The sequence below is a fragment of the Budorcas taxicolor genome, chromosome 24 (genome assembly GCF_023091745.1).
Source record: "Budorcas taxicolor isolate Tak-1 chromosome 24, Takin1.1, whole genome shotgun sequence".
Classification (NCBI taxonomy): Eukaryota; Metazoa; Chordata; class Mammalia; order Artiodactyla; family Bovidae; genus Budorcas; species Budorcas taxicolor.
This window is the reverse complement of record NC_068933.1, coordinates 33182436-33206834: the sequence shown is the minus strand read 5'-3', so window position 1 is coordinate 33206834 and position 24399 is coordinate 33182436. Positions and strand designations below refer to the sequence as shown.

At 45.1% G+C, this 24399-nt stretch overlaps 1 protein-coding gene across 4 annotated transcripts in view; it reads right to left on the bottom strand.

Annotated features, from left to right (window-relative positions):
• Window positions 1–8199: 8199 nt before the first annotated feature.
• Window positions 8200–24399, bottom strand: part of TACC1 (transforming acidic coiled-coil containing protein 1) — a 110702-nt gene continuing 94502 nt past the window's right edge. For all 4 annotated transcript variants that reach the window (XM_052661307.1, XM_052661304.1, XM_052661305.1 and 1 more), the window contains 7 exons: window positions 24147–24272; window positions 22336–22412; window positions 20940–20983; window positions 19533–19693; window positions 18171–18277; window positions 14398–14518; window positions 8200–12925 (listed from right to left, as the gene is read on the bottom strand). In XM_052661307.1, coding sequence (XP_052517267.1) covers window positions 12857–12925; window positions 14398–14518; window positions 18171–18277; window positions 19533–19693; window positions 20940–20983; window positions 22336–22412; window positions 24147–24272 — 705 coding nt within the window. In that variant the 3' untranslated portion in view covers window positions 8200–12856. The remainder of the gene's footprint in view (window positions 12926–14397; window positions 14519–18170; window positions 18278–19532; window positions 19694–20939; window positions 20984–22335; window positions 22413–24146; window positions 24273–24399) is intronic.

The window sequence follows — 24399 nt, the reverse complement described above, 5'->3', positions numbered from 1 at the left end:
AGAATGCCTAAACACTTATACAGTTTTGAAAAGAACATAGAGTCATAGACCAAGTCTCAACTCCTGGTATTTTCTAGGTGAGGAAGGAGGTCCAGACAGTGACTGTCCAGAGCCCCATGGTCAGGCCAGGCCTTCAGCCAAGCTCTCTTTTTCCGCTTGACTCTGGCTCTTAGCATAGAAGATGCAGACAGGGAACAAAGGGGGCCTTTCTTTCATCTAAGATGAATTATCACATAACGACTTAAAAATTTAAGGTAGGAGTTCCCTGATGGTCTAGTGGTTGAGTGTCTGCTTGCAAATGAGGGGGACATGGGTCTGATCCCTGCTCTCGGAAGATCCCACATGCCTCGGGGCCACTAAGCCCGTGGCCTCAACTTCTGAGGCCCATGCCCTAGACCCTCCACTCCCAAGGGAAGCCACTGCAATGAGAAGCCCGAGGACCACAGCTGGAGAGGAGCCCCCGACGGCCACAACGAGAGAAAGCCCCTGAGCGACAAGGAAGACCCAGCACAGCCATAAATAATTTAAAAAAGAAAAAAATTTTTTTTTATTTAAGGTACTGCATCTTACTGGGAAAGAGATTACCCAAGATACCACCACCCAGCAACAATTGCAGTGATGTTTTTGTCTAAGATGGGGCGACAAGCTCGTGGTCCATCCTTGCTCCTTTGTGCAGCTCACCACACGAGTACAATCATTCTTGTAAAAAGGCAGGCAGCCTCGGCTTGCCACTTTTCTGTACATCTGCAATTATCGCAAAATAAATTTAAAACCGTTAGGGAAGCCTGCAGTTATTGCCTGGAAAATCCCATGGGTATAGGAGCCTGGTAGGCTGCAGTCCATGGGGTGGCAAAGAGTCAGACACGACTGAGCTTCTGAGCGACTTCACTTTCACTTTTCACTTTCACGCATTGGAGAAGGAAATGGCAACCCACTCCAGTATTCTTGCCTGGAGAATCCCAGGGACGGGGGAGCCTGGTGGGCGGCCGTCCATGGGGTCGCACAGAGTCAGACACGACTGAAGTGACTTAGCAGCAGCAGCAATTTCAACAAATATTCCAACCGACCAATTATTTTCCCAAACCTCTGGAACTCTCTGATTCTCACCCGCTTGACATTGGGGTGAACCTTCCTGCTTTTTTCTTACACATATGTCTTCAGTTCAAATGCTCAGATTCAACTTCAAACTTTATCACCCTTTAGCAAATATATGGGCCCCTCGGGACGTAGTCATTCACCCCAGACACGTGGATTAACGGCTTGTGGTTACCAGGGTGAGGGATGTCTTATGTGGTCATAGAAAATCACCCCCATCTTGTGAAGACTTACCTCAGATCTCAGCGGCTGCAGCTACAAATGTTCATCATTTGGAACTGAACTGTAAGAAGAGAGTTAAGTACAATTGAGGAGAATTCTTGCCTGTAACAGAGGAAGTGTGTGCTTAGTTGCTAAGTTGTGTTTGAGTCTTAGCGACCCCGTGTACTATAGACCAGGCCCGTCTGTCCATGGGACTCTCCAGGCAAGAATAATGGAGTGGGTAGCCATTCCCTTCTCCAGGAGATCTTCCCCACCCAGGGACTGAATCCAGGTCTCCTGCATTGCAGGCAGATTCCTTACCATCTGAGACACCAAGAAAGGCCCTATAACAGAGGAGGTTTCAGATGTGGGTTTAAAGCAGTGATCGCAAAACAAGAAGTGGGGCTTCTGAACCCAAGTAACTCTCCCTCCACTGCCAGAGAGTGGGAGGAGGGGTTTGGGGAAGGAAAAAAGACTTATGCTTTTATTTATTTTTTAACATACTTTATTTTTTAGAGCAGTTTTAGGTTCAGAGGATTTTCTTCTTCATATGCTTGCCTGTTAGCTTCCTGTGTCCTTCTTTAGAACCCTCTCAGCTATCTTTTATTTTTCTTGCCTCATTGCTTTTCAGGGATAAATAGAAATTATAAAAATGAACATCTGTACCCTATTCCTATTCCATATTTTACCACTAAGCATAATAATAGCTATAAGTTTTTCATAGACAATTTTTTAAAAATTTAAATATATTTAAAAAAATTTTTTACAATGCTGTGTTGGTTTCTGCCATGTAATATGCAAATGAGCATTAGAAAGAAACGGTTATCATGACCTCTTTCCTGAACGCAGCTTCATGTGCTAAAGTTTTGATTTCTTTAAGTTACTATAAACTGTGTGGTTGCTGGTCACTAACTCTATAATTTACTTTTAAAAGATGGAAGTTATTTTTCCTCCCATAAAACCCTGACTGAATCCACAACCCCTTTTGCCCCAATAACCTAAAGTTAGTGGCTTTCAAACTTTTTGTTTGGCCTTTTTAGGCCCCCAAGCTAAGACATTAAAAATTGCAAGCCAGTACACACGTGTGCATGTTTAAGTGAAATAAAAGTCTCACAAAATAATGTTTGCCTTCACTGTTTACTCTTACAAAAGCAGTTTTCTGCAGTTTTCTAATCCATATCCTCTTAAGTGGGTTTTGACCTGCCAGTTTAAAAACCACGGTCCAAAAGGCTGACTGTAAGCTGTGGGACTGGGGCCCCCCAGTGACCAGTCTCACACATGTGCATTAGAAACTGATGCAGCAAATAAAATCGTGTTTTTCTATTATTTTCTTTTTTTCTTCCTTCCTTCCTCCCTACATCCCTCCTTTGTTTCTTTCTTGCCTCACTGTGAAGCTTGTGGAATCTTAGTTCCCCAACAATGGATTGATCCCGGGCCCTTGGTAGTGATAGCATGGAGTCCTAACCACTGGACCACCAAGGAATTCCCCAACGTATTTTTGCCTAAAACTGATGTTACAAAGATCAATTGAAAGGGAGAAAGAAAAACAATGTCAGGGGGAAAAAAAATCAGGATTTCATAAAAGACACACTTTCAGTGCCAGTTTTCCAGGGAAGTAGAAGGCACATCATGGTAGGTCACCACAAAGCCTAGACTGGTCTGTCTGGGGATGCAGAGACTTCAGCAAAATATTGCGTGTGCCTGAATGCACCGAATTCGCTCATTGTGCTGTTAGTTTTGGTATCTAGCACCAAAATGCCTTCTTGAATCTACAGAGTGTCTTCTGGTTGAATATTTGTGATTATGAGCTTGCATATTTTAAGACCTGAACACATTTAGTCAGCTTATTCTCAGAAATGCAGACAAGACAGGCTGGCCTCCTTCACGGGGCGTGCAACTGAGCTGCTGGGTTTGTGGGCACGTTAGTGGAGGAACGCTGGGCGGTGGATCCAGCAGCTGTAGTTCAGGCAGCAGGACAAGAGCACAGCCATTCTGGAAAAGGACTGGGGAATGGAGTGGGGCAAAACAGGCCTTGGAAACTGAAAACAAAGATTCTGAGGCCTGAGTCCGGAGGAAAAAACAAAAAACAGGCTTGAAGGAATAAAAGATTCACTTTATCTCTGTTACACTCACCAGTATACCTAGTTGCCACAAGACAAGAAGTTCCACTATAAATTTTAAACTTCTCTCTGTTCTGGTGCTTTATTGCAGAAAATGCTCACGTATTTCTTTCCCCTCAGAGAAGCCTTTCCTGTTCCTGACAGCCACCAAAAGAGCCACTTGAAGTTGATCAAAGAAGTATGACGATTTCTAGAAATTACCAGTGATCCTAAGGCAAACCTCCCTTTTAGAAGCCTGGTGACTCAGACAGTCAAGAAACCTGCCTGCAATGCCAGAGACGCAGGTTCAATCCCTGGGTCAGGAAGATCCCCTGGAGGAAGGCATGGCAACCCACTCCAGTATTCTTGCCTGGAGAATCCCATGGACAGAGGAGCCTGGTGGGCTATAGTCCATGGGGTTGCAGAGTCGGACACAACTGAGCAACTAACACTTTCACTTTTGCTCCCTCTACTCCAGGAGCTGGCACTTTTTTCCACCTTCAGTCTTGGGCACAAACTCTTTTATTAAAAAGCACAGCTGTCTAATTAAAAGCTTTTCTTGCCTGAGTCTTGGGGAAGTGCTACTCATTTCTACGGTATTGCTGTCTGAGGAAAGGGCCGGTAACATGACACTTTTGCTCTTGGGGGAGGCCTCAGAGGATAGAACCCAGCTTGTCCATCCTTCGGACAAAGCCGAGCCAGGGAGCTGCAATGGCTAGAGAACACAAGGGCATGGGCTTAGGTGTTCACCTGGGACTTGGGTCCAGGCCTCTTCCCTTCCCAGGTGACGTGGGCTGGCATTCACTTCTTTCAACACTGTAGCCACAGTGAACACAGCAAAAAGTCCGGTGGATCCACCATCTTATGGCAAGTCCATTACTCAGGGCATCTCACAACCAGCGTTTTCAGAATGATTTTTAAAGAAAACCTGGGGGACTGTGACCTTATAGTTAGCACTTGAGGCAGACTTATAAAATCACAGATCACAGGAAAGGGCCTGCTAGCATCCGGAGTGCATAGGAGGGGGTTAAGGGTCTAACCAAAACCAGGACTAGAAAGCACATCTCAGCCTTCACGCTAAAGCTCTTTCTGCAAACAAGGAGGGCAGAAAGGAGAACTGGAGCTCTGATTTCCCTCCCGGTGCCTTTCCAAGACAACAATGAATTATGCATCTTTAGGTTTTGTGTTCTTATTAAACTTTGGTGGGATGATTATGCAATGGCTTCTCTGATAGTCACTGAAATACTCTCACTTGAGAGGAGAAAACAGCAAGAAAATTCACTTGGTGAAGACAGAGTTGCTCCTGAGTCCTGGTGAGGAACGTTTTCCAAAGTGTGCCCGACACGACACGTAGTGGCCTAAAGAACAGTGGGATTTGAGATCAGAGACCTGGGTTCACACGCCAGCCACGTTCCTGGTTGATTGATATGAAGGGCTTTTTAGTTTCTGGGAAAGAATAGCTTCCATTAGCACACTGTTTATAGTGGAGTGAAGTTTCAGGGAAACTTCAAAACATTTCTGTTTAGGTGACTAGCCTCAGAGATTTTATTTTTCTCTATTTAATTTTTATGAAAGTCACTCAGTTGTGTCCAACTCTGCGACCCCATGGACTGTATAGTCCATGGGATTCTCCAGGCTAGAATACTGGAGTGGGCAGCCTTTCCCTTCCCTGGGGAATCTTCCCAACCCAGGGATTGAACCCAGGTCTCTCGCATTGCGGGAGGATTCTTTACCAACTGAGCCACAAGGGAAGCCCAAGAATACTGGAGTGGGTAGCCTTTCCCTTCCTCGGGGGGGTCTTCCTGACTCAGGAATTGAACTGGGGTCTCCTGCAATGCAGGTGGATTCTTTACCACCTGAACTATCAGGGAAGCCAATCTTTTTTTTAAAATAGGAATATCATTGACTTACAGCGTGTTGCTTCTTTTATGTGGGCAGACAGATTCATTGACATCTACACACACCAGGGCTTCCCTTGTGGCTCAGATGGTAAAGAATCCACCTGCAATGCTGGAGACCTGGGTTCGATTGCTGGCTTGGGAAGCTCCCCTGGAGAAGGGAAAGGCTACCCATTCCAGTATTCTGGCCTGGAGAATCCCCATGGACAGAGGAGCCTGGCAGCTACGTTTCATGGGGTCGCAAAGAAGTTTTTGGAGCTTATGTTCTAGTACAGGTTATTGAAGCAAGTTGACTAGCATTCCTTTTACTCTTAAGTACATTTGCTTGTGAACTATTTACATATGTTTTAGTGCGTCTAGGTTTCTCCCACCTCCTAATTTCTATCTTTTCCCCCACTTTTTCCCATTGGTAAGCATAGGTTTGCTTTCTGTTTCTCTTTTGAAATGTAGTTCATTTTGTTGCATTTTTGATTCCACCACTAAGTGACATTACATGATGTCTTCCTATGTCTTTTTTTATTTAGTATGATCCTATATGGGTCCATTCGTGTTACCGGGGTGGACTTCACTCCTCTTCGTGGCTCAGAGTCCATTTTCTCTCTGCATCACTTTCTCCTTATGCTCTTGTCTTTCCTGGACATTTTCATTGCACCTGTGACTTGGTTCTTTTAAGTACCGAGTGCTGTGGTGCCCACACCTTTTCAAATTAAAGCTTTCTCCTGCAACTCACTCCAGCATTCTTGCTTGGGAAATCCCATGGACAAAGGAGCCTGGTGGGCTACAGTCCATAGCGTCATAAGAGTCGGACACAACGACTAAACCAGCACCAGAGCGTATGTACCCAGGCACAGAGTCGCCTCATCATCTGATAGCTTGATTTCTGGTGTCTTAAAGGAGCTCCATAGTGTTCTGCATGCAGCTCTATACCTTTTCATTTTCTCGGACAGTACAGGAGGTCATCCTTTCCCAAGACCTTCTCCAGCACTTATTCGTAGATGTTTAAATGATAACCACTTTGACTGGTGGGAAATGATACCCTGTTACAAGATTCAATTGCTTCTCTTTAATCTTTTTGATTTTATTTTTAACTGAAAGATAACTGCTGTGCAATATTGCATTGGTTTCTGCCATCAGTTCAGTTCAGTCGCTCAGTCGTGTCCGACTCTTTGCGACCCCATGAATTGCAGCACACCAGGCCTCCCTGTCCATCACCAACTCCCGGAGTTCACTCAGACTCAGTCACCCATAGGTATACACATGTCCCCTCCCTCTTGAACCTCCCTCCCACCTCCCATCACTCCCCACCCCTCTAGGTTGTTACAGAGCCCCAGTTTGAGTACTCCTGACTCACAAAGCAAATTCCCAGTTAGCCTCAGAGATTTTTGCCTGTTTAACTTTAACTCTGCAAATGCAGTATATGGTAAATCAATGAAGGTAGAAAAAAAAGGTCTTTGGTTTTTGATTAGTCCTTAAATGCCTCGACTTAGAAACTGGCATACATATACCACCATCCAAACCTGGGAGCACTTGCAGGCAGAACAAAGGACCAAGAGGCAGGGAATCTGTTGCCCATTTTGAGTAACAGCACTGATGCTCTGCAGTCCTGGCACTGCAGTGCTCTCTTTGGGCCTCGGGGTTTCCCACAGTAAAGTGACTCTGTTGACAAGAAAGTTTTTCATACTTGACCACCAGCCACGGCAAGAAATTCTGTTTTTCCTTTTTTTTGGCCATACCACGTGAGTGGCAAGTGAAATTTCCTTGGCCAGAGATTGAACCTGTGCCCCTACAGTGGAAGGATGGAGTCTTAACTCCTACACCACCAGGGAAGTCCCAAGAAAATAATTTTTCATCATGACCTAGCACACATTTGCTTATAGCTGAAACTCCATGAATACTCACCCTTCTTTTGTGTAACGCACGCTGCTTCCTACTGTACTATTATGTATTAATTTATTAAGTGCCATGCCACCTCGTTTAGTCATTTCTTTAAAAAAATGTATTTATTTTGTTGCACCAAGTCTTAGTGGAGGCATGCGGGACCATCGAACCCAGGCCCCTGGCACCTAAAGTGCAGAGTCCCAGACACTGCGAAGTCCTTCCTTTGGTCATTTTATAGGATTCCCTCTGGGCAGCTGAGGGGGCTCGTGAGTGAGAAATATTCTTTTTAAGAGCTTCAGAGGCTGCCACGTCTAAGAGAGTGACAATGCTTTGGTTTTCCTCAGGATACCCACCTAAGCTGTAGATGGAGCCTTAACTGGCCTCTTAATTTATCTTTTCGTGTAAAAAAAACTCATGACATTTCCTGACCAGTCCTTCCCCTCCTTGAAGCAGAGAGTTGGTCTGGTTAATAGTGAGAAACTTTTCTCCTGATATTAACCTGGGAAAACCAGAAAACATCATCTCGTTTCTGTGGGCTGCGCTGCAATGAGTACACGGTTCGGGCTGGCCCTGTGTCCTTCAAGAGCTGGAAAGCTTGGAGTGACTTAGGATTTTACAGCTTGACATATGCCGGGGCAGACAGGCGGTCTGTAAGCAAAAGCAACAAGTACCCAGTCAAACACTTTGTCTGCACAGATACAAAGGCATGGAAATTTATATGGCAAGGTCCGAATTCCAAAATTCGTTTTTTAATTAACACACCCAACCAAATGCATAAAACCTCACAAAATGAGTGTAGTGGAAATGTCTTCTTTTCTATTTTTAGACTGAAATATGGAGCCTGTAAAAGCGAGGCTGTCATGAATCTTCATGTTTGGGGATAAAGTGACTTATAACTGTGGGTGGTGGGGGCGGCGGTAAGAAGTCTCTACACAAGCCACATATAACAGTGGTAAACAGTTTTTATTCAGGCAATGAAACATGGAAAAAATATATTAGTAATCATTATAATAATTTCATTTGTGAGTATAACTTTTACAAATATTTACCTGACATATAAAAGGGAAATCACTTGTGCATATAAAATTTATGTTGATGATTATTCCACACAACACGATCCTGACAGCAGTAGTCAATGCAGCGTTAGATTCCTCCGGACGAGGCTCCTCACACACTTCATGGCACCCATGGGGACACAGTGGAAGCAGATGTGCAATTAATTAACATGTACTTGTTGGCACATTAGGAAGTACACAGGGGTGTCTATTGGCAAAGACACACTTGCTACAAGCAACACTGAAAAGTCTGCCACCTCTGAGAAGAAAGAGATGCCAGGACCCTGACTCACTGGGCAGGAGGGCCGAGCGCGAGGCTGAGGGTGCAAAACCTGCAGACCACCCTGCACTGGCGGGGGGTAGGGGGTGGGCAAGGCGGGGGTGGGGGCGGGGGAAGGTGGGGGAGGGTTTCAGAGCTCTCATTTTTATATGTCCCCTTGCAAATTATCCAGAGAGCATCACTTAATGGCCGGACAGGGAGATACTTTGTGGAGCATGTTTCAGATGCTGCTAAAAGGCAGAAGGGGAGAAAAGTGGCATTTTTACGATTCTAAAGTGACGAATGGGTAGTGGGAAGGTTCAGGCCACACCTCAGCACCGTGCCTGGCCTTCGCCGCCTCAGTCAGAGTGCTGGATGGACGACTGCCATGGCCAGCATTGCCCGCCCCATCTCCACGGGACAACTATAACCAGAGGGTGTGTACAGATGTGTGTGTGTGTGTGTATATATATAGTAGCTGTAACCATATTATAGTTAATAAAGTCATTCCTTAGGAATCTTGTTAGTCCAAATCTAACTGCATGCAAAGAGGCACAGAAATGGGATTGCATTTGGATGAAAAAAACTATGAAAAGTGCAATCTTTAGTCTCCAGAATGCTAGCTCTGGGCACTAGGGAGGAAGTCTTCCCCGGAAAGTGTCATTCTTAGACCTTCCAGAGGAGATCCTTAGAGAGAGGACTCTATTACATCTATTCCTTTGCTTTTTCTACATGGGAGACTCAAGGTTTGAGAGACAGACTGCTTTCTTTAAGTCACTGGGAACTGGAGGCCAGTCAAACCTTTTTGTACAGAAGTCTCCTTGAAATACTTCTTCATGAAAGCTTTGAAGAAGATGACCCTATAGACCTTTGGCTTGACATTCTGGGATTCCCAGACTGTTATTTGTTCTTTAATAAGGAAATAATAATCTGCCATCTTTTCGGTTCTTCAGAATATATACATCTTTACTTTAAAATGCTTTGCCTGAATCACTGAATCCTTCCAACGTCTAGTTTCTCTCTCCCAACAAGGGGATAAAATAAGAAACCACCCGAGTCTGAGAGCAAACTTGCACGGTCCACAAAACTACAAAGAACACCAGTCGTGGACGATTCACAAGACAGCTATGAACTGCAGCAAAAGACCAAAAAGGGGAGGAAAAAAAAGGGGGAGCTTTACAGATTCTACTCCACTAAAAAAGGACATGCTGGATCATCTCCAGTTAGTGCACTCAGACTTGCCACACTCCTGACCCTCACAACTCGGTTTTGAGCTTCAGAGTCATCAAGTCCTGTGTTACCTGTCGGTACAATGACTGCTTCCCTCTGGCTGCATTGAGTCAGCCCAGGGATATCTGGGGCAGTTCAATCTCCCAGCTTATAACCAGTCAGGATGAATCGGGGACCCAGGTAAAAAGTGTCTAGGTACTTCTGTGAGAATTGCAGAAAGGGTGGGATGGGAAGAAAGGGTAACTGGCTGGTAAGCAGATCTGACTTGAGCCATCCTCCAAAACAGAGAGTGAACCTTTCCTTGGACTCCACGCCACCTGGGAAGGCCACCAGGTCCTCGGCGCCTCAGCACTTCCTAATCAGGGCTGGGTCCGAGGACGCTAGAAGCCATGAGCAAAGTGGGCTTCTCATTGTTTTCAGGAGCATCTCCAAATAAAGTAAATGTCATGAGGTCTGTCAATGACTTAGCCAACCAAGTGACAGACTGAGGAGTCTGGTTACATTAGATCCTCCAGTTAAAACACTTTTAGGTAAAGACTAGCTACACTTTGGCAAACTCAAAAATTAAAAAACAAAAACAAAAACGTCTCTGGATCAAGAGCCTCAAGCAGACCACTCATGCTCCCAAACCACTGTCCAGGCCTGCGGCTTTTTCTCATTTCCCTCTCATGTTTGTCACGGGGTGAATTACTGCCCAATTCACAAGTAATATGGCCCACGGGTGTTTTGAAGCAAAACTCTAGGCTATATTTTTATTCCCCAGAGTAGGTCTCTTTCCCGTATTTTTTTAAATAAACGTACTTCATTCTGCTTAGTATATTCTCTTGATGTGACAGTTGTACACGCTACATTTTTCTTCCTGCAGGAGACTGTCCATCCACTAAATCAGAGGGAAGACGATTTCCTTGTAATGGCCACGGCAGAGTGGCCAGTGGCAAATGTTACTTAATATGGGCTGTTTCGCTTTCCTTGCGCAGTGACTTTACTTGGTAGGGTCTAGTTTCTCAGCGGTCTCTTCCCAGCAGCGTGCTCAGGAAGGATTGTCATCACCTCTATTTCAACACACAGCTACTTTTTTCTCTTTCTATGTAAGCAAGAAGCCTGAAAAAAGAGGACTGTGGGATTCTAATGGAGACTATGATAATAAGCCTTTCATGTGTCCAACAGAGCAATATGAAATAAGTAAACACGGGTACGTCACCAAAACACAGCAGCAAAGAGGTTTAGCAACATTTCTTTCGGCAAAACTGTGAAGTGAGTTTCTCTAGTCGTGAAGGGTTGGAAGAGGGCAGGTCACACCTGAGGCACCTGCTCCTCCAAGGCAAAGGCTACAGCAGGGCACTCGCTTCACACCGCGGGGACTGCTTCCAGGGCCTGAATGATTGTCCTATCACTTCTCCAAGCACAGGTCATTTCTGCTCTTCTGGTTTGTTGTTGCTGTTTTTTTTTTTTTTGTACAAAATGTTAAGACAGTAGGCTTTAAAATACAGCCTAAGCACCAATTATGGGAAATGCATATCAGTAAAACGGGACTTCTGGCTTTAAAAGACATTACTGACCTCCCTGGGGCTAAAGATTGCACCATGTGAACAGTACATGGCTAAAGAAAAGGTCACCTTAAGAGAGTGAGGGAGGGTCTCCACGAGGCACACTTCACTGCTGAAGCTGGACCATGCAGTAGTTGTACAGGAAAAGTACCACAATTTACGTGCACTGGAGATCACACACGTCACCATGAAGACGCTCCGGGTGTTCAGATTAAGACAAAAGAGCGCTTTAAGATGCCTGCGTGGATTTGGGTTTGCCTATTGAACGGGAGGGGGTTCACACAGGAAATATCCATTCGGGAGTAAGGTTCCCCGCCACTCTGAATGGAGCCCAGGAACAGCTTGAGGAATTTGGTTTTGTGAGTAGGGGTCTGCTCCCTCCACCAGTATTCAAAGGAGTGTGGTTTAAAAATACTCAAAATGCACTGAATTTGGGGAGTGGCTCATGTGATTTTCCTGCCCATTTGGTTGAAAATTCTAAATTCTACTATCTTTCAGCTTGAAAGGATTTTTTTTGCGGGGGGCTGGGGAGGGCAGCCTTTGGGGAAAAAAATCTGAAGAATAATTCATCACACTTGCAAAAATCCAACTGCTGCTTTACCTTACAATTGCTAATGGGGTTCATTAAAGAAGGTTGTCTAAACCTTTTATAAGCAGATTTCCTTTGCATATTTCAAACAGAAAGACAATAGAGAGCAAATGTCAACTCTGTAGCAATATGGCTCTAGGACAGACTTGCCGAACCCCAGTTGTGAGGGAACAAAGTAGATCCCCTGGGTCTGAGAACTAACCCCAGAGGGGCGGCAGCACCCAGGCTGAGGGTCATCCAGAAATGGGGGGGACAGGACGCTGTGGCCAAGAGTGCCCCCCACGTGACACCTGAGTCTGAGGTTAGGAGCCATGCCACACACGGAGTCTGCAGGCTTCACCTCTTCAACCCCTCACATTCTGCAATCGGCATTTTGAGCCAGGACTCTGTTTTCAAATAGGACTCTGTTTTCAAATAGGGTTTTATGGTTTATGGGAATATGCCTTTCTGTAGAGAAGTTTTTATTTGACTATGCTTCTGGGGGGTGGGGGGGAACAAACCAGCATCATGTATAAATATGCATGTATGTGTGTGAGAGAGTGAATGTGTCTATAAATAGGTACTCAACTGGAAGTAACAATAGGCCAAATCATCTCCTCAAATAAAACACTAATATTAAAAATTAAATGTAAAAGATGTAATAAATAAACTTAAAAAAATCAGGTGGACAGGATATGGTCCCAAGTAATAGCCATCAAATCATAAACTGAACGCACCTGGGCAAAGTAAAGAAGACTTTAAAACAAACCAAAGATAGAGAATCCTGCCCAGAGCCCATCGACAGGACGGTCGGGCCACTCTTTCCATGTCTGCGTGATGGATCCTCCAGCGTTTTCTCGGGGCGGGCGTGTTGGCAGCAAAGCGGGACAGGCAGCAGTAGGCATGTGCTTTCATCAAGTTTTTTTTTTTTCTCTGCAAAGGGGCAATTATTCTTGGATAAGGCAAGATAATTGTGGTCACGAGAGAAGCAGCCGAACGCAGATCTGCTGAGCTTACACGGGAAACTCAGTCCGTCTTTCCCAGCTTGGCAATCAGCTCGTCGCAGATTTTCGTCAGTTCTTCGATTTCTTGGTTCTGAAAAACAAACAATGGGATGATGCACTGTATGTCCCAAGATGAAAGGATTATGGTGAAATTGTCCTTAGACTGCCCATACCCTCTTCACTGTTCTGCATCAGAAACCCTTTTGAAGAAAGCTTTTTGTTAGTCGCCTCAGCTGTGTCCAACTTTTTGTGATGCCATGGACTGTAGCCTGGCAGGCACCTCTGTCCACGGGGACTCTCCAGGCAAAAATACTGGACTGGGTTGCCACTCCCTTCTTCAGGGGATCTTCCTGACCCAGGGGTCAAATCCCAGTCTCCCGCATTGCAAGCAGTTTCTTTACTGTCTGAGCCATCTGGGAAGCCCCTTAAAGAAAGGAAGGCTCTATACCTTCCCTCCTAGGAAATGGTCATGTGTTCGCCAACTTCTGCTTAGACTGAGTAAGGGGCGAGTGAAATGACTGGCCCTCTAAAGTTTGTTTCTCAAATTTCCTTGCTATCGCGAGAATTACTTGGGGGTATTTGTTAGAAATGCTAGATATCTGGGCCTCACTTGCTCCATCAGCATCTCCAGGGACCTGGGATTCTGGAGGCTAAGAATGCCAAGGGCCACCTTCTCTGGGGTTATCAGATCCCCCAATAAAACCCCTGCCCTGGTGGAACAGATGCCACAGGCCTGAAAACATGTTTGGAAACACAGTAACAAAAACAGAAGAGGTACAAGGAATGAAGTCTAAGAATCACTGGGCAGCATGGTTTTTGCTTATGTAGCAGTTTCTAGTGGAGGAGGCGATGGCACCCCACTCCAGTACTCTTGCCTGGAAAATCCCATGGACGGAGGAGCCTGGAAGGCTGCAGTCCATGGGGTTTTGAAGAGTCGGACACGACTTCACTTTCACTTTTCACTTTCATGCACTGGAGAAGGAAATGGCAACCCACTCCGGTGTTCTTGCCTGGAAAATCCCAGGGACGGGGAGCCTGGTGGGCTGCCGTCTATGGGATTGCCCAGAGTCGGACACGACTGAAGCGACTTAGCAACAACGACAACAGCAGTTTCTAGACTGTGGCACCGCTGACATCAGGGCAAGAGGGTCTTGATTGTGGGGTGTCCTGTGCACCTTGGGGTGTTTGGCAGCATCTCCGGCCTCTACCCACAAGATGCCCATAGCATCTCCTAGTCCAGACAACCACATACACCTCCAGATTTTGCCTAATGGCTCCAGGAGGGCAAAACTGCAATGAAGTGGGACAATAGCTTCATGTGTTACAGAAAAAAAAAGAAAAACGATAGCCTTGGAGCCTAAGCCTTGGGTCCACCGAGCTTCCGTGAACGCAACTTTCCCTCTGACCCCTCTGTGGGTGGGTCCCACTCACGCTCCCCTCCTTTGTCGTCTCTCGAGTCAGTGGACTGAAGTGTCTGAGCAGAGAGACAAGGTTCCTTCATCCAGACCCAAGATGAGGAGGAAAACCAAAGGTCTCCTGGGCATGACATCCCACCCCTCGTACCTTCTGCTGAAGGGCCCTCTCCAAGGACTCCACCTTCATCTGTTCCTTCCGGAGCCCCGCATGGAGAGCCGCGCTCTCAGCCTTGGCTTTTGTTCGAACCTGAGCAATCTCCTCATTGGCTCTGTTATGGAAGGAAGGGATAAAAAACACACAGTTCGTCATTGGTCCCGGCGCAAGAGAAAGGATGCTAACAGCTGCCATCTGTGACACGGGACTAAGTCAGCTGACTTCACCATAGAGGGAAGACAGGAATCAGTGAGCTACAGGATTCAATTTTAACTTATAAAAATTTAATTACACATGACTGCTAAGGAGATTTCCCTGGTGCAAACTACTGGCAGAATTCATCTCTAGGCACATGGTGCCCTTCAAAATTCACATGCCACCCGGAAGTGGAATCACAGGCCAGTTTCTACAACAACCTTAGATTTTTTTAAAACCCAGGACAACAGTAAGCAGGATCTTTGTGGATTAACAGCTAACAAGCCAGGATACTAACTGTTGGCATCTATGAAACACAGACCTACAGGTAACTTTACTGAAGAGATGCAAAAGGAAAATTTAAATACCACAGATGTCATTTGAGAAACAGTTAATAGATGAAAAGATGCTAAAAACTCACTGTAATCGGAGGTGTGCAAATTAAAACGATAAACTTTTAAAATTTATCAGCTTGGCAGAAATTAGCCAGGATGACCTTGCCCTGTGTTGGCCAAGATGCAAGGTAACTGGCTCGGGTGCTGACGGGCAAAGAAAACCCACACAGCCCTCTCTGTGGATGTGGTGTGGCGGGAACTGCCGCATGCCTCCAGCCCAGCGAGTCCATCCTAGCAATCTCCCCTGAGGAGCATGCTCCCCAGCACCATGCTGAGGGCACAGGGTGTTCACTGCCGCACTGTTTGCAACAGGAAAAGGGTGAAATGCCTGTCCACTAAAGGCATGAAATAGTCTACAAACTAATAATTAGATTGAGCAATATGTTCTTACGTGAAAAAAAAGGGCCATAATATACGATTACGTGAAAATAGAAACCTGTATAATACTGTATTATTTTTTTTAAAAAGCCCAAAGCCATTGGGTAGTATTTGTAAAGGCTCATACAAAAGATTAGAAAGATGCAAAATAAACCTTTAATACCAATACCTCTGGGGGTGGGGAGGGAAAAGGGGAACTTACAAGGCTTTACAAACAGGAAGGTGGCAGAATGTACAAGGACATATTACTCTTTAGTTAAAAAAGAGAGTTGGGTACATCCTTCATAGATCCTTTATTCCCCAGGATAAATTGTAAATGCATCAGACTTAAGCATAAAAAAATTAAGCCTTATTTAATAACCTATAATGGAAAAGAATCTGAAAAAGAATATACATATGTATAACTGAAACTAACACAACATTGTAAATCAACTATACTTCAACAGAAGTCAAAACAAATTTTAAACAACAAAAAGAAAACTAAGCCATTAAAAGTACTGGAAGGCAAACATGGGAAATTGTTTCACATTGAGCATGATGAAGATCTTTGTCACTATGACAGATGATCTCATAGCTCTAAAAGAAATGATTGAGAAATTACACTACATAAAAGTAAATTTTTGCATATCAAAAAACACTATGGGCAGAGCCAAAAGGTTACAAACTAGAAAAATTATTCACAACTCATATCACAACGGACTGTCATCTGCAATATATTTATATTTAAAATACATAAGCTGACACTAGAAAACCAGGCAAAGAAGAGTCACTCATGGAAAAGCAAATATATGACTGCTGCTGCTGCTGCTGCTAAGTTGCTTCAGTTGTGCCCGACTCTGTGCGACCCCACAGACGGCAGCCCATCAGGCTCCCCCGTCCCTGGGATTCTCCAGGCAAGAACACTGGAGTGGGTTGTCATTTCCTTTTCCAATGCATGAAAGTGAAGTTGCTCAGTCGTGTCCGACTCTTCCCAACCCCATGGACTGCAGCCTACCAGGCTCCTCCACCCATGGGATTTTCCAGGCAAGAGTACTGGAGTGGGTTGCCATTGCCTAAGTATATGTATGCTGCTGCTGCTACTAAAATATGTTCAATTTCACTCATAAAATACATATAAATCAAAACTACATTGAATGAAAGAAATGCAGTGTTGCTTGCCAAAATAAAAGAAAAAACTCAACTAAATTGAAATAACCATCTTTCGCTGGTTAGATGTATCGAAAACCTGAATCCTGATCTGTTGGTGAAGCTGTATGAGAAAAGAGCTGCTTTCACACACTGCAGGGTTGTAAAGTAATAAAAGTCTAACGAGGGCAACTGGACAATATGATCACAATTATAAATCCATAAATCCCTCTGCCCAGCAGTTCACATACACGGATCTCACCTGCCTCCCAGACAGTAATCGTCTGAGGTTACTTACTTTACTGCAGCACTGTTTGTAGCAGGAGGTGCTGAATAACCTAAGTGTCCAACAGGCAGGACTGGGTAAGTAAAGGATACTTTCCGACAACGGGACACCAGATTTAAAAATAAATAAATAAAGAGGCTCTTCATGGGTTGACACGGAAAGATTTCCAAAATAAACTGCTGAGTGAAAAAAAGTGAGTACACTACCTTCTGTATATTAAAAAAAAAAGGAGAGTCTCATCACATTAAAAAAAAAAAGGACTGTGACAGCCTGAGCCAGCTCGATGGTGGTGCAAAGATAAGGGCATCACATCAGCACTGCACACCTCAGCCTTCCACGCTGCCGCTCACTGCCCGGTGCAGCTCGGGTGGTGGGGGGACAAAGAGGGGAGCATGTCTGGAAGGGTAAAACGATGGCGATTTCCTGGGGTGAGGGATGAGGAGGGAACTCTGCGGGGGGACAGGGTGGGAGGGAGAGACTATCTTTTTATTCTTTTAAAAAATTTTTTCGTTTTATATTGAGGTACAGCTGATTAACAATGTTGTGGCAGTTTCAGGTAGACAGCAAAAGGGACTCAGCCATACTGCATCCATTCTCCCAAACGCCCCTCCCATCCAGGCTGCCCCATAACTTTGAGCAGAGTTCCCTGTGTGGTACAGTAGGTCCCTGTTGGGTATCCGTTTTAAATAGTTATGTGTACACATCCATCCCAAACTCCCTAACTATCCCTTCCCCGCACCCTTACCCCAGTGACTGTAAGTTTGTTCTCTAACTCTGTGAGTCTCTTTCTGTTTTGCAAGTAAGTTCATCTGTATAATTTCTTTTTAGATTCCACATATAAAGGATGTCATATGATATTCCTCCTTCTCTGTCTGATTTACTTTACTCAGTATCCTCTTTGTTCTTTTTAATGTTTGAACTAGAGGAAGATTTTACCTATTCAAAAAAAAAAAAAAGAAATGAGCTGATTTACAAAACAGAACCAGACTCACAGACTTAGAGAATGAACTTCTGGTCACCAGGGAGGAAGGGCGGAGGGGGAGGGACAGACTGGGAGTGTAGGACTAACAGGAACACAGTACTTTATTTAAAATAAAACATGTAAGAATTAAAGATGGTGCTACGAATTAAAGATTTTAAAATTAAAAAAATAAAAAACTAATAACATGTAAAAAATAAAAAATAATAAAATAAATAAATAAATAAAACCATTTACGACCAAAAATAAATAAATAAATAAATAAATAAAATAAAACACCTTTCCAGAAAAACAAAACGAAAAAAAAACACACACACACAAATGCAAAACAGTAATTCTTTTTTTTCTTTCCTGTGTCAGTCTTCCTGCAACAATATGAAAAATGAAATTCTTCTGCACAGGCTCTTACTTGTCTAGTTTTTCCTCGGCGTGGATCTTCAGGGCCTGATACCTTTGCTCTTCTTGTTTAACTCTGGCTAAGTAATCCTGAGCACATTTTTTCAAGGCTTCTTCATTCTGTTACCAAGTGACAATATAAAAGGAAAGAAACAGGTCATTTTGTTTCTCTTCTACTAGTAACCTGCCATGTGTCAAGAGCTTTCTTTTTTTAAAACATGAGAAAACCTAATTACTTTCAGATGCCTTCAAATAAGATTCCATGGTACTTTGAAAAAGGCACAAATAATTCCCACTGAGGAAACTGTAGATAACAGCATGCATTAACTTTCAAATCAGATAGTGAGTTACACTGACACACGTGCTTCAGGAAGTGTGCACACGTGTGTTAAGTCGCTTCAGTTGTGTCTGACTGTGTGTGGTCCTGTGGACTGTAGCCCACCAGGCTCCTCTGTCCATGGCATTCTCCAGGCAAGAATACTGGAGTGGGTTGCCATGCCCTTTCTCCAGGGGATCTTCCCCACCCAGGGATCGAACCTTCATCTCTTTCTCTTGCACAGGCGGGCAGGTTCTTTTCCAGTAGCACCACCTGGCTTTAGGAAGGCCAAAGTTATTCAAAACTGAAGGGCAGGACTTCCCTGGTGGCACAGGGGATAAGAATCCACCTGCCAGTGCAGGGGACATGGGTTTGATTCCAGGTCGGGGAAAATTCCGCATGCCGGGGAGCAACTGAGCCCGTGGGCCACAGCCTCTGAGCCCGAGTGCAGCAGCTGCCGGAGCCCACACGTCTGCAGCCCGAGCTCCACAGGAAGAGAAGCTGGAACACTGCAGCCAAGTGTGGCTTGCAGCAATCAGAGAAGGCTCGAGCAGAGCCACGAAAAATTCGGCAGCCGAAAACCAACCAAAAACTGAGGGCAATCTGATTCCTGTTTTGGACATACTGGACAGTCATTTTTATTTAAAAGAAAGCTCACTGCTACAAGCGCATCTTTAGTGATAGTGAGTGACCAAATTAAGTCAATATGCCCACTCACACCTGTATTTGAAACCTCATACTTCCTTCTTTGATACTTTCAGCTTGAATTTTTCAGTGCTATGGCTTGACTCCCTTTTATTTTTGACAAATTGGTGAACGATCAAAAAGAACATTTCTAGAACTCTCCTAAGGTCTGAGGGCCCCAGGTTCTTACACTCTGTGCCACACTCTGGTCATGTCCAGGGCTTGTTGCCCTGACTGAAAAGAGGAAGGATTCAGACATGCTGCCCAGAGTCCCTGATTCCATTTCTGGGCCACCCACACTTTGGGCACATGGGTTTGATGACCCATCAGCAAGAAGACACGCCACTGAGGAGACAGAAGGCAAAGGACAGGTACCTTCTTGAACCCTTCCAGGACGCCCTTCAGGTTCTCGTATCTCCTGAACAGGTCGGAGAGGGACCTTTCCACCGAGTTGAGGTCAGCCAGGGCCTGCTCCTTCTCCATGGTCAGCTGCTGGAAGCTCTTCTGAGAGCTCATGCTTGTCCTCTGTTCATCTTCTGTGAGTCACAATCAGAGAACACACATTCACTCAACAGACAGTCCACAGCTGCCCTCCTGAGCTGCGAGGCACTCCTCTGGGTGGGTGGAGGGGAACCCAGCAAGGAAGGTGACAAGTTTCTGCCCTCAAGGTCTGACACTCTGGTGGGGGAGACAGGCAACAGGTGATGGGGAAAAGAACAAAGCAGGGAAAGCGGGTGGCGTGCCTTTTATACCAAATGGCCTCTGTCAGAGGAGAGATGCAAGCAGAGACCCAGAGGAGCCAAGGGCAGGAGCCAGGCAGCTCCCAGGTGTCAGGTGGCGTGGATGGCATAAATTATCATCTCAGCACTTCGGTTAATGCAGAGAGACCTGAAGTGACTTGGGGAGTCAGTCCTTACAACAGCGGCTACAAGAGGTTCTAAATTCAATGCAGGAGGATGAAGTGCTGTCCTTTCTAAAGGCCTTGATGGGTCTGACGCAGGGAAAGCAGGACCTGCAGTGGAGTGAGGCCCAGAGACCATCCACCAGAGGGGGTGGGGAGGAAGGATGTGCAGAGGGCTGCCCACCCTGGTGTTGCAAGTGTTCATCCTCTACAAGGAATCCAATCTTAATGCAGCCTCAGTATTTGCAGATTCTGTACTTGTGAATTCGCCTGCTCGCTCTAATTCCCATGTTGCCTCCAAGTCAAGACGTGCGGTGGGTTCCTGGCCGTTCAGGGGCACGTGTCGGGTGGCAGAGAACTGAGGTGACCCGCCAAGCACATTCTCGCCTAAGGCTGGACCAGGAGATGCTCTGCCATGTTGCATACTGCCAACAAGGGCCCTATTTAGTCTACTTCGGGCCTTATTTTTGCACTTTTGTGCTTCCTGTTGAGGAATTTTAAATGGGCCCCAAGCCTGGTACTGTGGAGCTGTCTTGTGTTTTAAAAGCTACAAGGTTGGAGGTGTCTTGGGGGAAAACACATGTGAGATGAGCTTCGTCCAGGCATGAGCTCAGTATTAATGAAACGACAATACACCTTAAATAAGGTTATGTATTGACAAAACTGTCATGACCACAGGCTCATAGGCACCTGCTTTGCCTTCCTGCAGATCAATGGGTTAGAATTGCCTAATTCAGTGTTTGTGGCAATTTTATAAAAACAAGAACTGCATATAATGAGAATCAACTGTATCTCAGGCATGGACAAACTGAGATTTATATTCTGATTTGAAAATCGTCTTTGGAGCCTGAGGTTCATATTCTAGAGAAAAAATTCCTTACCAATCATTTGGGCAATGGTCTTCTCATACTCAGCCACAATTTTCCTTAAACAAACAGACAAAAAGTCTTATCAGAAGAGAATATCCAGACAAGGGAAGCTGCACAAATGCTGCTCTAAACAATGCAACACAGTAACATGTACCGACAATCTTACATAACCCAGCTACCTGCTTTGGGGTGCCCCCCTGCTTGTTAAATATTTAACATAAGATTTGTTAATGCTCAGAACGGCTTTTCTCAAGGTTCTGTTTAACAAGGCTTGCATTTTATTTGGGCTTCCCTGATAGGTCAGTTGGTAAAGAATCCGCCGAAACAACTGCCTTCATTTTTCTTTGCACCTCTGTGAATGACGCCAAGGCAGTCCATGAATTCTGCTTAGAGAAGTGACTCTTTTACACACTGAGTTAATGATCTCCTGGGGGCTCCTCCTAAGAGGCCTGAGTTCAGGCTTTCCTGGCCCCAATCCACCCTTACAGGCAGTGGGTCTCCTGTGATTCAGATCCAGGTTTTATTTTATTGCCCTAATTCCAGAAACATTTTAGTTATTCAAAGTTATTTACAGATCACCCTGTCCTGTTCATGCAGGAGAAGTGCAGTCTTTTCCTGACCCTCCAGTGGTGGGTGCCCCTCCCTGAGACCCCTGGTGAGAAGAACTCTGGTCCTCACTCTGACCAGGCATCCAAGTTCTCATGAAGGCAGCTGAAAGCTCGCTGAGATCAGGGGCTATGCCTTCCTCCCCAGCAAGCCAGCACAGGGACCCAGCAAGCACTTGAAACACCAAATAATACAAGAGCCACAAACTAGAGTGGACCCATTTAAAATGTTTCATCCAAGTGCCCACTGAACAGTCTGTAAATTATTTATGCCCCCCACTCTTTGATGCCATTTTTAGTTATGTCGCAGCTCCTAAATGTAGGAATGAATAGTAAAAGTAAACGGATTCCAAGTTAGAGTCAGTCAGCTTTGTTCCTGTTAAAATGCTTTTTATACTCTATCTCGTGGCTATGAAATTTGAAGCTACCATGTATAGTTCGTTTTAGAAAAGGATTATGGATCGTAATGCCTCCATAACTGAAGATGTCAATAAATCTTATTACTCTGTGTTTTGAATGGGTATTTTTGCACAAATTTGTCTTTTCAAAAGACAAGGATTCTGTGGGTTCTGCTTACTTGTCATTTTCTGAACCACCCAAAATAAACTCCCACATTTGAATATAGTAACTGGTCAGCAATCCTCAGGAAATGACCTTACCCATCACAAATTAAGGTGCAAACAGCAAAACCCTCAAGTTCTCAAGAGCTGGTTCTATGTAAGCAAGTACTGTCATCACTTCCTTTGCACTAAATCTAATAATACATAAAGGTACCCACCCCTCCCTCAAAACTTCAGTCTAACCTCATCTCCAAGACTTCTTGTCGGGTTTCTTCGTATTTCTTCTTCCACTCATTTGCTTCGATCTCTTTAGTGATTATCTAGATTATAATGCAGACAAAGCTTAGTTTTACTGGCTCTGTCTCTTTACAGTTTGAATTCAAGACTAGAGCCTGAAGACAACACACAGCCAATGTTCATCCCAAGATATTCTACATTAGGAATAAAAAAACCTCAACCTCTGTGTGTACTGCACACAGACACTGGGGAAATGTCAGCCACATAAGGATCTGGAATGCGATCACCAGGGTGAAGGAGAAGAGAACCTCTCCCAGGAAAGCCCCAGGTGGGAATTACCATCTCTGTAAACTCCATGTTGGTCCAGGGTCTGGCTCTCAGCCTAGAACCCTGCTGGGTCAGGACGCCAACAGCTGAGCCACTGGTCTGGCAGACTCCTCTTAAAGGTAAGACGCCAGAGCCCCACTTTATTAGTAATTAGGCTGAGACATGAAACCGTCACAGGATCAGAGCGGGGGGAGCTGGCCTGGCCAGGTAGTCTCTTTCTGCAGAGATTTCAGATTGAGTCAGAATAGGGCCCAGAAAGTCAGTGCCTCCAGGCAGAGGCATCCAACTCACGGTGGGCAAGATCCTGCTTGTTAGACCAAGACCCATATCCTACATTTGGGAGGCCCATGCTAGCTGGAAAGAAACACTCTAGATTCACGGTCTCAAATGGCTCTTCCCCTGCACAGGGCTCAGATGGGAAACTATTGTTCTCCTGTGATTATACTTCCCTGTGCTTCTTTCTAATTGGTACAATCTTTATTTTGGTGCCATGGAGCAGGATTTCAAGAACCAGAAGCCAGCCTCTTTGCTTCAGGGAGGAAGCAGGCACATCTTTGTTTTTTGGGCCACTCTGCAGGGCATACAGGGTCTTTTCTTAGATCCCCCTGCAGGGGGGAAAGTCTTAACCACTAGACCACCAGGGAAGTCCTAGCACATCTTTGCTTTGATGCATCTGGTCAGTAGTTATCTCATAATTGTAACTCTCAGAAGAAAGAAGACACTTTTCTCATTTACAAGACTTTGTGGAGCCTCCTGACCACAGCGTTTTGACAACAGGACTAGCTGACACCACTAATTACCAAAGTTATTGCTCTGTTTTAAAGGTTTGAAAGACCTAGGTCAGCGGTACTTAATTAACCATTTTCATCACATTATAAAAATAAAATCACCACACCAAGGGAATTACCTTATTTTAAAAAAGTGGAAGGAATCCAAGAAACATATAAACCAAACATATCAAACACAGCACAGAGGTGTAAGGGGAGGGTGGAAACGAATTAAGGGTACATAACAAGTGTCTTTCTATTTCCCAGATCACCCAGGAAAGGCCCAGCAGTGATCTATTTCAAACAGAAGACGTTCAATAAACACAACAGAGGAAGTTGAGAGTTAATTAGCAATTTTATATTCCTACAAGTCTAGAATTTGAGGAACTTTTAGGCATGAGCCTATATCCTCTGTAAAACAAAGGGGTGCTGACTTAGTTACGTATGTGGGTAAAGTTGGGAAAATTGGGTACTTAAAACTTCAAGGATAAGCGATAAAGAAGTGTCCTGAAGTTCTCAAGGACACTTCCAAGCGTCAGCTTTGCCCCTTGGACACCAGAAGGCCAGGACTCCAGCTCCAAAGGGTTGTTTTACTGGGAGCCCTTTATATGAGCTCTCCAGCTGGGGAGCAAGAACTCAAGCCAGCAGAGATGGAACCTCCCCATTGGCACACAGGCTTGACAAAGAAATGAGCAACAGACGACGTGGCGGGGTAGCCTTCACCTCTTCCCTTATCAGGGTGAGCACGGCGGTCTTATCTGATTCGCTGAGGCAGATGCCGTCCAGGGGGCTCTCCACCCCGCAGGCCACGGACACGGGGGTCTTCTCCACCGGGGATTCCAGCAGTGCCTGTGGGGGGAGTGGGCGCAGGTAAGACGTATGGGCCTCGGCTGCTTAACCCCAAATACATTTCCACGACTTCCTCCTGATGAGAACGATCACATCCTTTAAAAACAGGTTGGAAGTGGGGCAGGAA